This window comes from Salvelinus fontinalis, chromosome 3 (assembly GCF_029448725.1).
Source record: "Salvelinus fontinalis isolate EN_2023a chromosome 3, ASM2944872v1, whole genome shotgun sequence".
Lineage (NCBI taxonomy): Eukaryota > Metazoa > Chordata > Actinopteri > Salmoniformes > Salmonidae > Salvelinus > Salvelinus fontinalis.
In genome coordinates this window covers 14,526,546-14,539,707 of record NC_074667.1, presented here as the reverse complement: position 1 = coordinate 14,539,707, position 13,162 = coordinate 14,526,546, and the positions used below count along the sequence as shown (strand labels likewise).

Sequence of the window (13,162 nt, the reverse complement as noted above, 5' to 3'; positions counted from 1 at the left end):
TTGTCACAGCTGTAGTACACCTGTAACAACATGTGTAATCCCTATACCTATATGTAAATATGTAATAAGACCTGTCTACGCACTCATGGGTGCAGGAACTATAATGACACTGTAAGATGGCAAAGTAGCTTGTGCAAATGTTTGAAGAATGTTGCATAATGGTTTTACAGTGTTGTATAAAATGTGTCCTTAGGACTGCCATTTTTCAGAATGGGTGTGACCCTAAACATAGAAAGGGGATAAACTTAAGCAGGTTTGATTTGCCACTAATTGGTTTTCTATTGTCCCCTTGTGTAGCGATTAGCCTCTGTTGGGCTGGATGCCAAAAACACAGTGTGTGTCTGGGACTGGAGAAAAGGCAGAGTCCTGGCTACAGCAACTGGACACTCAGACAGGGTATAGTATATTTTTTTACATTTCAATTATCTACACTGTCGATACTAAGGAGTTCATGTCATTTTAATGTCATTTTTGTGTATGTCAGTGCTATGAAGCAGACAGAAAATGTAGCTCTGCAGTGTCACTGGTGTGATCCTTAATGTCACAGGTCATAATAACTGCTTTTGCTGCTGTTTCAGATCTTTGATATTGCCTGGGATCCGTTCCAACTTCATAGGCTCGTAAGCTGTGGGGTGAAGCATATAAAGGTGAGGCCCGAGCCTAGCCACATAATTAGTGTAACTATGGTAATGCTTTATTTAACAGCCCATTTTAAGTTTGTACTTACCTGGTGTTTACAAGATTTGAACTATGAAACTATGGGGCAACAATAGATACTTTCTGGTACTTACCTCAAAGAATTCAACACAATTGATAACTATCTGGTACCAAATGGAAGATGGTGACGTTTGTGTCAAGTGTAATTACAATGCAGTGAAGTAATTACCTAATAATTAACTATCTGGTTAACAGCGGGCTAAAATACTGGGTAACATAAAGCATTACCAGTGCTGATGTTTAACATATAAACATTGTCAGAGCCATCTAAAAAGTGAACTTTCTCTTTGCTCAGTTCTGGACCTTGTGTGGGAATGCCTTGACACCCAAGCGGGGGATCTTTGGGAAGACCGGGGACCTGCAGACTATTCTGTGCCTGGCCACGGCAAAGGAAGAAGTGACATACTCTGGAGCACTGAATGGGGACATCTATGTCTGGAAGGGGCTGAACCTGGCTCGCACAGTCCAAGCAGCCCATGGAGTGAGTGGAATGCAGCTTCACAAACAAAATGAGGATTTATGGTCAAATGAATTATCACACTGTATAGTATTGTTTTTCCATGCACATGCCTTGCGACCAGTAAACTCAAGCAAATTATATTTTGTTTAGCTTTAATGCCAATGCATATACATTTGTGAGGCGCACAGACAACCCATGGTAGACATCCAGTTGGTAGACATCGAGTTGGTCACATTGGTGCTGTGACTAGGGGCCTATTCAGACAGAAAAGAGTTGAAGCAGAGGTATTGCAGCTCAAATTTACTGTAAACATTCCAGTAGCCACTTACCATTGAGCATGTGAATTTAAAATTGAAACCCTCCGTCCTTGGCTTTTGCTAAATATGTCTATTTAACAAACTGACGTTGCTAGAATTTCAATATCACGAGATTTCGTTATAAGCAGTTTTAGGAGAACATGTCATTTCTTCCCCCCTGCCCTTCCTTCACCCGGCAGCTAGCTGCCCATCTGAGAATGGCCCATCCAAACTACACCTGAACTATATTGAAACTAATTTCACACATCTAATAGATGTAGCCTAAAGGCAAGATTAAATTGGCAATAGTCTGATGGGTGACAATATTATCAATTGTCTTGTGAATGAAGAGACTGATGAACAGCGCAGCATGTGTAATTAACAAATAAGGGAACAGAGCTTACCAAAAAGCTACTTTTTCGAATTATCCTACAGACATTCATGCAGATCAGACGATTTGATTCTGAAAGAGCAGATTCTAAGGTTTCTAAAACACCTCCATCTGCCAAAATTGAGCAGATGGGCTCTATTTGAAAACATACGTTTTTTTTGTAGAAGAGCCACAATTCCATGGGTTCCACACAACTATGCACAGAGTATTCACATACTAAAATAAAAAAAATATGTTAATACATTTCAGCTGTTTCAAAAACATTGCTCTGCCATTAAGATTTTTACTGTAGGAGCATTTAGCTTGAAGAGACAATTCTGACTGCGTGGAGGAGGGTGACTCGCGGGCGAGTGTTGCCCGCAACCTCCGGAGGTGGTGAACGAGGCATTCGATACCTCTCGAATCTATCGTAGTGTAAAAACGGTCCAGGGTCATGCAAATGATGTCTATCAGCTTAGTGGGGTTGGTGTGGAGAAGAGGAGGTCGAAGGGAAGTGTAGTTGAGTTAGTTTGGCGAACTACACTTGTGTGGTGAGGAATCATTTCAATACCCAGAGATGGCCAGTATTTCTTTCAAATATTTTAAATACATATTTGAAATACATGTGTGTTCATGTACAGTACCAGTCAAAAGTTTGGACACATCTACTCATTCAAGGGTTTTTCTTTATTTGACTATTTTCTACATTGTAGATCAAAACATTAAAACAATTAAATAACACATATGGAATCATGTAGTAACCAAAAAAGTGTTAAACAAATCAAAATATATTTTAGATTCTTCAAAGTACCCACCATTTTCCTTGATGACATCTTTGCACACTCTTGGCACTCTCTCAACCAGCTTCACCTGGAATGCTTTTCCAACAGTCTTGAAGGAGTTCCCACATGCTGAGCACTTGTTGGCTGCTTTTCCTTCACTCTGCGGTCCAACTCATCCCAAACCATCTCAATTGGGTTGAGGTCGGGTGATTGTGGAGGCCAGGTCATCTGATGCAGCACTCCATCACTCTCCTTCTTGGTCAAATAGCCCTTACACAGCCTGGAGGTCCTGTTGAAAAACAAATGATAGTCCCAATAAGCGCAAACCAGATGGGATTGCTTATCGCTGCAGAATGCTGTGGTAGCCATGCTGGTTAAGTGTACCTTGAATTCTAAATACATCAAAGACCGTTTCACCAGCAAAGCACTATCACACGATAACACCTCCTCCATGCTTCACGGTGGGAATCACACATGCGGAGATCATCCGTTCACCTACTTTGCGTCTCACAAGGACATGGCGGTTGGAACCAAAAAATCTCAAATTTGTATTCATCAGACCAAAGAATAGATTTCCGCTGGTCTAATGTCCATTGCTCGTGTTTCTTGGCCCAAGCAAGTCTCTTCTTATTATTGGTGTCCTTTAGTGGTGGTTTCTTTGCAGCAAGTTGACCATGAAGGCCTGATTCTCGCAGTCTCCTCTGAACAGTTGATGTTGAGATGTGTTTGTTACTTGAGCTCTGTGAAGCATTTATTTGGGCTGCAATTTCTGAGGCTGGTAACTAATGAACGTATCCTCTGGAGCAAAGGTAACTCTGGGTCTTCCTTTCCTGTGACAGTCCTCATGAGAGCCAGTTTCATCATAGCGCTTGATGATTTTGGCGAATGCACATTTTCCGTATTGACTGACCTTCATGTCTCAAAGTAATGATGGACTGTCGTTTCTCTTTGCTTATTTGAGCTGTTCTTGCCATAATATGGACTTGGTCTTTTACCAAATAGGGCTATTTTCTGTATACCAGCCCTACCTTGTCACAAAACAACTGATTGGCTCAAATACATTAAGAAGGAAAGAAATTCCACAAATTAACTTCTAACAAGGCACACCTGTTAGTTGAAATGCATTCCATGTGACTACCTTGTGAAGCTGGTTTGGGAGAATGCCAAGAGTGTGCAAAGCTGCCATCAAGGCAAAGGGTGGCTACTTTGAAGAATCTCAAATATATAATATATTCTGATTTGTTTAACACTTTTTTCGAAACTACATTCAGAGAATGATTTTGTATTTTCAACATACGCAAAATAGTTTTTTGTATAATTTTGTGGTCCCATATCACCCCAAATGTTCTCGATTGGTATCCGAGGCTCTTATTGCACCATCATGTGAGAGGTGTTGGTTGGTGAGAATGAGGATAATGCAGTGAATTTGGTCCAAAAGGGGGAAGTGAACCCAACTTTCAAAGTGAACACTATGTTATTGCCACAATATCATTACACAAATTTGGAGTAATAGCGGGGCACAAAGCTCTGAAGATAGTGTGTTAACCAAGTTGTGAACATTGCATGTTAACCATGTTAACTCATTTAAGGTGGCTACTTGCAAATTATTTTCTGTATTTTAAAATACAAATTACATGAATTTGAATGAAATAAATGTTTTGACACTAGTATTTTATACATTGGTCTATAGGGCATTTTTTACACTGAACAAAAATATAAACGCAACAAGTGAAGTGTTGGTCCCATGTTTCATGAGCAGAAATAAAAGATCCCAGAAATGTTCCATATGCACAAAAAGCTTATTTATCAAAAATGTTGTGCACAAATTTGGTTACATTCCTGTTAGTGAGCAGTGCGTCTTTACCAAAATAATCCATCCACTTGACAGGTGTGGCATATTAATAAGCTGATTAAACAGCATGATCATTACACAGGTGCACCTTGTGCTGGTGACAGTAAAAGGCCACTCTAAAATGTGCAGTGTTGTCACACAACACAATGCCACAATTGGCATGCTGACTGCAGGAATGTCCACCAGAGCTTTTGGCAGAGAATTGAATGTTCATTTCTCTACCATAAGCCGCTTCCAACCTCATTTTAGAGAATTTGCTGTTTGCTGATGTCAACGCTGTGAACAGGTATGGACAGGCATAAGCTACGGACAACGAACACAATTGCATTTTATTGATGGAAATGTCATTCCACACAGAGGGCATAATGAATTTATTTTCAATTGACTGATTTCCCTATATGAACTGCAACTCAGTAAAGTCTTTGAAATTGTTGCATATTGCGTTTATATTTTTGTTCAGTGTATTTTGTAACAAGATACATTTTTATGTATCTTTGCCCATCAGTCGGTTTCATTTGCACTTTGTTAGATTTCTGACTTGGTGACATTTTAGATCTTGTTTATCCTGTAACTTTTCCACAGGCAGGGATTTTCAGCATGCACGCCTGTGAGGAAGGGTTCGCTACAGGCGGGCGGGACGGCTGCGTGAGACTGTGGGACGTGGACTTCAAACCCATCACTAAGATCGACCTCCGAGAAACTGAGCAAGGATACAAAAGTAGGTTGTCGGGCTCAAGAGCCCCCCCCCCTTAACATACACAACCTACCCCACATTTTCAAAGTAAACGAGTGTGTATAATGAATTCAAGATACAAAAACAAACATGTCTGGACTGCATAAGTAATCACCCTGATATGGCACACCTAAATGTAAAGTACTTGTCTTTCATAAGAAAATATGTACTTTTTACTCCCATACATTTTCTCTGACACCAAAAGGGTACTCGTTACATGTTCAGGCAGGACAGAATTATGGTCCAGTTCACGCACCTATCAATATAACGCCTTGACATCTCGACTGCCTCTGATCTGGCGGACTAACTAAATACAAAAAATACAATTTTCAGGTCTTTCCATAGATTTTCAAGCAGATTTAAGTCAAAACTGTAACTCGGCCACTCTGGAACATTCATTTGTGGCCTGCTGGAGGTCATTTTGTAGGGCGCTGGCAGTGCACCTCCGTGCACAAAGGCGGAGGTAGCGGTCCTGCTGCTGGGTTGTTGCCCTCCTACGGCCTCCTCCACATCTACTGATGTACTGGCCTGTCTCCTGGTAGCGCCTCCATGCTCTGAACACTACGCTGACAGACACAGCAAACCTTCTTGCCACAGCTCGCATTGATGTGCCATCCTGGATGAGCTGCACTACCTGAGCCACTCCGTCTCATGCTACCACTAGAGTGAGAGCACCGCCAGCATTCAAAAGTGACCAAAACATCAGCCAGGAAGCATAGGAACTGAGAAGTGGTCTGTGGTCACCACCTGCAGAATCACTCCTGTTTTGGGGGGTGTCTTGCTAATTGCCTATAATTTCCACCTTTTGTCTATTCCATTTGCACAACAGCATGTGAAATGTATTGTCAATCAGTGTTGCTTCCTAAGTGGACAGTTTGATTTCACAGAAGTGTGATTGACTTGGAGTTACATTGTGTTGTTTAAGTGTTCCCTTTATTTTTTTGAGCAGTGTATTTCAGCTTTGATTTAAAAAAAAAAAAAAAAAAAATCCTAAAAATTGGGAAAACATAATTCCACTTTGACGATATGGGGGTATTGTGTGTATGCCAGTGACAAAACAAATCTCAATTTTAATCCATTTTAAATTCAGGCTGTAACACATTACAGTGCAGTGAATTGCAGACAACAGTTACAAAAGTTGAGAAGGATAGGGATTTGTTATGGGTTATGGTGAGTTGCACTGGTGGCTGGTGAAGGGAGGACAGCTCATAGTAATGGCTGGAATGGAATGAATTGAACGGTATCAAACATTTCTAATTCCATGTTTTTGATGTCATTCCATTTATTCTGTTCTGGCCCATCTTCAAATTAAAGTAACACCAGCCATAACTGGTTAGTTGAAACTAAAGGGGTAACACACGGGAGGTGTAGCCAATTGGTTTAGATTAAGGGAAGGATTAGGGTCTTAGCGTTATCTAAGGCAAAGGGTGGGGTAGAGTTCCTATCTAGTCAACAATGTTATCCTGCAACCCACTGCTGACTTGCCTTAGAAGCTAAGCAGCATTGAGCCTGGTCGGTCCCTGGATGCTGCTGGACATGGTGTTGGTGGGTCAGTAATCTCTCGTGGACAGACGCACGTAACAACTGGTATCGTAGCATCTGTTAATAACAGACTGGAATGTGAAAAATCACAAGGAACTTTATTCAGTGCAGAGATTTTTCATCACTGATCATCTAGATAAATCACGATTGACCTGGTGTCCTGGCTAAATGCCCAAGATGGCCTTATTCCATCATGGCTACTTAATTATCCCCGTATCCCTAATTGGCATAAATGATTCCTAATTTCCACTGCAATAGTTGTGAGCTGCAAAAATTGTATTTACTTTTTATTTAACCTTTCTTTATTTTATCCAGGAATTACCATTAAGGTCAGAATGCCTCTTTTTATAAGGGAGAACTGAGTGTATTTCCATTCCTATTTTCCTAGGCTTGTCTATCCGTAGCGTGTGCTGGAAGGCCGACCGGGTCCTGATGGGCACCCAGGACAGTGAAATCTTCGAGGTGATGGTGCGAGACCGTGACAAGCCGCTGCTCCTCATGCAGGGCCACAGTGAGGGCGAACTCTGGGCCCTCGACCCTCACCCCAAGCAGCCGGTGGCCGTAACCGGCAGTGACGACCGATCAGTAAGGTAAGTGGTATTCCAAAACACCTTTAATCTGTCCCCCCAAAAAAACTTTTTATCCCAGGACAGTGCATGAGGGGTCTATCCTAGAAAAAGAAAAGTGGTGGTATTCGGATGTCTGCATAGAGTTTGAAATGTATTTTAGGGACGTACAGGTGGCAGACACATGAATGTGTCTTGACAGTTAAAACCAGGCTGAAGCTTGACCGGTTGGTTACCCTCCCATATCATAACAGTAAGCAATGCGTTACCCATAATATTTTCCTTGCCTCTTAAATCTTGTTGAAATGAACTCGTTCTCTTCTACAGAGGGCCATCTCACTTATTCCACTGTTGTCCAGGTTATTCCACTGTTGTCTGGTTTATTCAACTTTTGTCTCTTACTTTTCCGCTGTAACGGTCTGTTAAGTCCACTGTTGTCACCTTTATACTTTACTATTTCCACTGTTGTCCCTTTACCCTTTACTAATTCCACTGTTGTCCCTTTCTCTCATTCCACTGCTGGATCATTTTTCACTGCTGACCCCTTATTCCACGACTTTCCCTGTTTGACCCTTCACCTTGTTGGTCTGTGGCTCTGTTGCAGGCTCTGGAGTTTATCCGACCACACTCTTATTGCCCGCTGTAACATGGAGGAAGCCGTGCGCAGCGTCTCCTTCATCAATGACGGCTCTCAGCTTGCCCTGGGCATGAAGGACGGCTCCTTCACTGTGCTCCGCGTCCGGTTAGTTACCAGAACAGGCTTACGTTTTCAAACTGTAAAATGTATTTGAATGTATTTGTGAATGTATTTCAGTTATGCTGTATTTTAAAAATTCTTACGATGCTGTATTTTACAGTCTGCTATTTATCTCATTTGTTTTAAGAACGATAAAACTGTAATTACACAACAACTATGTAACACCATAATATATATATATATTTTTTGTGGGATGTATTGTAACAATGATAAACCGTTTTGGTACCTACTTTGAAATGTTTTGAATTTGTAATGTAAAAAAATAAGTAAGTACCCCTGGTCACCGACATAATTTCTCCATTAACACCAGACAAACATTAGCTGTAAAATAAACAGGACTGTAAAATAATGCGTTGTCTTTTTTCTCCTCTGTGTCCCCAGGGACATGACAGAGGTGGTTCACATCAAAGACAGGAAGGAAGTCATCCACGAGCTGAAGTTCTCGCCGGACGGCTCTTACCTGGCGGTTGGCTCCAACGACAGCCTGGTAGACGTCTATGCTGTTGCGCAGCGCTACAAGAAGGTGGGTGAGTGCAACCGCTCCACCTCTTTCATCACCCACCTGGACTGGTCGGTGGACAGCCGCTTCCTGCAGACCAATGACGGGGCAGGGGAGAGGCTCTTCTACAGAATGCCAGGTAAAACCACTCTTCAATACTATAATAGGATGGCCTGACTGGTCTAACGTCTACCGTGTCGACATAGGTTCCGTTCTGGCCTACTGCTCTTTGACAGAACCTCTCACTATCTTTTCAATAAATATATATAAAAAATACATGAATACAATAATGGGGTACAGTAACACTTCCCCTTAAAGGTGCCATCTTCAGTTCAATCAACCATAAAGAGAGCACCCCACTACTGTTTTGGTAAACAGTTGATGGAAGGGATTGGAGAAATGTAACCAGTTGATTTATAGTTGACAGTGACACGTCTCTATGCTCTTCTCCCTCATCTCCATAGCGGGGAAGCTCCTTAGCAAAGAGGAGACCAAGGGAATCCATTGGATGACCTGGACAGGCATCATCGGGCCAGAGGTCAACGGGATTTGGCCCAAGTATGCCAACGTCACAGACATAAATTCCGTGGATGCCAACTACAGCAGTGCTGTGCTGGTGACTGGGGATGACTTTGGCCTCGTCAAGCTTTTCAGGTTCCCGTGTCTTAAGAAAGGTCTGGCTAAATGTGTTTTCTTACAAGCCTTTCTCTCAGGCATGCAGTGCCTGTAGCAAATATAGATAGATATTCTTAGTTTCTTTGGTCACACTTTGTTTTGTGATAGTATCAACATCTGTAGAGCATCTATCAACAAACTATCTGTTGATAAGCAACTGCTTGTTAGGGTTAGGTTTAGAATAAGGGTTAGGGTTAGGGTTAAGTTTAGGGTTAGGATAAGGGTTAAGGTTAGTAGATAGTTGAAATGTTACTGCTAGTCTGTAGAGAATCTACAGATGGACTATAGATAATAAAGTGTTACAGTTTTTTTCCCCACATAGGTCACCATGATTATCTACATTGATGGAATTCAATCATCAGAAAAAATATACTTTATTGACAGCCATAACGCTACCATTACCAGGCAATGTTATGGCCATCATATCAAGACATATCTTATAAAAAAAATGTCCCAGCTCAGCTTCTAATATACTGTATGTTTTATATATGTTATGTCCCACTTGGTTTCCTTAAATGCGTTATTTTGTGGTCTTTGTGAAACAGCGGCTAAATTCAAGAAGTACATCGGCCATTCTGCCCATGTGACAAACGTGCGCTGGTCCCATGATCTCCAGTGGGTGTTGAGCACTGGAGGGGCGGACCACGCCTTGTTCCAGTGGAAGTTTCTTCCAGAGGGGGTGATGAACGGTGTTCTGGAACCCCTCCTTCAAGGTGACAATTGCTGGATTACAAATTAACCCCAACCCTACATTTACATTTTAGTCATTCATTTATCTCCAAACGTTACATTTATGTCACCTGTGTAACGACGATCCTCCTCCTCTCCATCTTCGGAAAAGGAGGAGTATTGAGGGAACCAAGGCGCAGCGAAGTTTGAACACATATTTATTAAACAAGATGAAAAACGAACACGAACTACACTTGAAATGATACAAAATAACAAACGACGTAGACTGACCTAAACATGAGAACTTACATTGACACGAAGAACGCATGAAATGGAAACAGACTACATAAACCGAAACAGTCCCGTGTGGTACGAAATAACATACAGACACGGAAGACAAACACCCACAAACAAACAGTGAGAACACCCTACCTAAATATGACTCTTAATTAGAGGAGAACGCAAAACACCTGCCTCTAATTAAGAGCCATACCAGGCAACCAAAACCAACATAGAAACAGATAACATAGACTGCCCACCCAAAACTAACGCCCTGACCAATTACACATACAAAAACAACATAAAACTGGTCAGGACCGTTACAACCTGGTTAATGTGCTGTCATAGTCTTCTGTCTCTTTATCTTCTGTGTGAATGGTATTAAGGAATGTAAGTGTAAATGTCAAGTCTGGGTGATGAGTTGTTGGTTTGATCTATCTATATCTATTGAATGGTCTCCATAAAGGTCAGAGGTCATCTATCCTCTGTTTGTGTTTGCATCTCCAGAGGGGTACGCTGATTCAAACAGTGGAGAATCCGACTCGGACGTGTCTGACGTTCCGGAGCTTGACTCAGACATTGAACTGGAGGCCCAGATCAGCTATGAACGACAGGTGGAGTAAAATATTTTGTGGAATAAGCCAATGCACAATTGCTACTGGGATTGCTCACTGTCTTGCAAAGTATTATACAGTACATGACCAAAAGTATGTGGACACCTGCTCGTCGAACATCTCATTCCAAACTCATTAGAATTAATATGGAGTTGGTCCCCCTTTGCTGCTATAACAGCCTCCACTCTTCTGGGAAGGTTTTCCACTAGATGTTGGGACATGTGAGGACTTGCTTCCATTCAGCCACAAGAGCATTAGTGAGATCTGGCACTGATGTTGGGCGATTAAGCCTGGCTCGCAGTCGGCATTCCAATTCATTCCAAAAGTGTTAAATGGGGTTGAGGTCAGTGCTCTGTGCAGGCCAGTCAAGTTCTTCCACACTAATCTCGATGGACCATTTCTGTATGGACCTCACATTGTACACGGAAGCATTGTCATGCTTAAACAGGAAAGGGCCTTCCCCAAACTGTTGCTAAGTTGGAAGCACAGAATCGTCTAGAATATCATTGTATGCTGTAGCGTTAAGATTTTCCTTAACTGGAACTAAAGGGGCCTAGCCCAAACCATGAAAAACAGCCCCAGACCGTTATTCCCCCTCCACCAAACTTTACATTTGGCACTATGGATGCAGGCAGGTAGCGTTCTTCTGGCATCTGCCAAACCCAGATTAGTCTGTCGGACTGCCAGATGGTGAAATGTGATTAATCACTGCAGCGAACGCATTTCTACTGCTCCAGAGTCCAATGGCGGTGAGCTTTACACCACCCTAGCAGAGCTTGGCATTGCGCATAGTGATCTTAGACTTGTGTTCGACTGCTTGGCCACGGAAACCCATTTCATGAGCTCCCAACAGGCAATTATTGTGCTAACGTTGCTTCCAGAAGCAGTTTGGAACTCGGTAGGGAGTGTTGCAAACGAACACAGACGATTTTTTTGTGCTACGCACTCGTCGGTGTAACGGCTTTCTTCCTGGGATGAAGGAGAGGACCAAAATGCAGCGCAGTTAGTGTTCAACATGTTTAATATAACGAACTGTGAACACTTACAACAATACAAAAACAACAAACGTGAAAACCGAGACAGTCCTATCTGGTGCAGAACACAAACACAGAGACAGGAAACAACCACCCACAATCCCCAACACAAAACAAGCCACCTATATACGATTCTCAATCAGGGACAACAATTGACAGCTGCCTCTGATTGAGAACCATATTAGGCTGGACACAGAAACAGACGAACTAGACACACAACATAGAATTCCCACCCAGCTCACATCCTGACCAACACTAAACAAGCAAAACACATAAGAACTCTGGTCAGGACGTTACAGGCGGTCCCGTTTTGTGTGCTTGTGTGGCCTACCACTTTGTGGCTGAGTTGTTGTTGCTCATAGATCTTTTCACTTCACAATAACAATACTTATAGCTGACCGTGGCAGCTCTAGCAGGGCAGTCATTTGACAAACTTACTTGTTGGAAAGGCGGCATCCTATGACAGTGCCACGGTGAAAGTTACTGGGCTCTTCCGTAAGGCCATTCTACTGCCAATGTTTGTCAATGGAGATTGCATGGCTGTGTGCTCGATTTCATACACCTGTAAGCAACAAGTGTGCAGAAATAGCCAAATCCATTCATTTGAAGGGGTAACATAATAACATATGATCTTATCTTAAACTGTCTCCTAGGTTTACAAAGAGGACCTCCCACAGCTGAGGAAGAAGCTAGTGGGCTCACTGAAACGACAGAAAGCACCAGACGAGGGGCTGCGTTTGCAGTTTGTTCACGGGTAAGGCACCTCAAGGGTGACTGTAAATGTACTGTCAGGCCACTTCATATACTTGCAGTGTTAATTATTTTGCCATGCGGCAGGTATTTATTAAATTCTACACGTGCATAAAGTATTTCCGCCAGAGTATGTTTTGCTTCGAAGTACCATAAAGTATCCAATAGCCTTGTTTTGACTATCAGGACAGGCGAGGCCACGCTACTTTTCATTTAGCAGTAATCACTAAAGTGTATGAAATCCTGTAACTATAGGATTTTTCCTGTAATTTCCTCATTGCACAGGTACAGAGGTTGTGACTGCAGAAACAACCTATTCTACACGCAGGCGGGAGAGGTGGTGTATCACGTAGCAGCCGTGGCTGTGGTCTATAACCGTCAGCAGCACGCACAGCGTTTCTACCTGGGTCATGACGACGACATCCTCAGCCTCACCGTCCATCCGCTGAAGGACTACGTTGCCACCGGACAGGTAGATCCACAACCATATATTAATTTCTGTTTATTTACTCTACTTGTTCTGTCTCTCTCACGCTTGAGTAATAGAATATACTGCTGCAATCCATC

The 13,162-nt window shown here is 42.3% G+C and overlaps 1 protein-coding gene across 3 annotated transcripts in view; it reads left to right on the top strand.

Annotated features, from left to right (window-relative positions):
• The window catches only part of LOC129839684 (echinoderm microtubule-associated protein-like 6), a 57,879-nt gene that overhangs the window by 6,248 nt on the left and 38,469 nt on the right, over positions 1–13,162 (top strand). For all 3 annotated transcript variants that reach the window (XM_055907271.1, XM_055907263.1, XM_055907255.1), the window contains exons 3-14: positions 298–396; positions 579–647; positions 1,013–1,198; positions 5,060–5,195; positions 7,141–7,342; positions 7,923–8,060; positions 8,457–8,713; positions 9,039–9,248; positions 9,795–9,962; positions 10,705–10,811; positions 12,499–12,599; positions 12,881–13,067. In XM_055907271.1, coding sequence (XP_055763246.1) covers positions 298–396; positions 579–647; positions 1,013–1,198; positions 5,060–5,195; positions 7,141–7,342; positions 7,923–8,060; positions 8,457–8,713; positions 9,039–9,248; positions 9,795–9,962; positions 10,705–10,811; positions 12,499–12,599; positions 12,881–13,067 — 1,860 coding nt within the window. The remainder of the gene's footprint in view (positions 1–297; positions 397–578; positions 648–1,012; positions 1,199–5,059; positions 5,196–7,140; positions 7,343–7,922; positions 8,061–8,456; positions 8,714–9,038; positions 9,249–9,794; positions 9,963–10,704; positions 10,812–12,498; positions 12,600–12,880; positions 13,068–13,162) is intronic.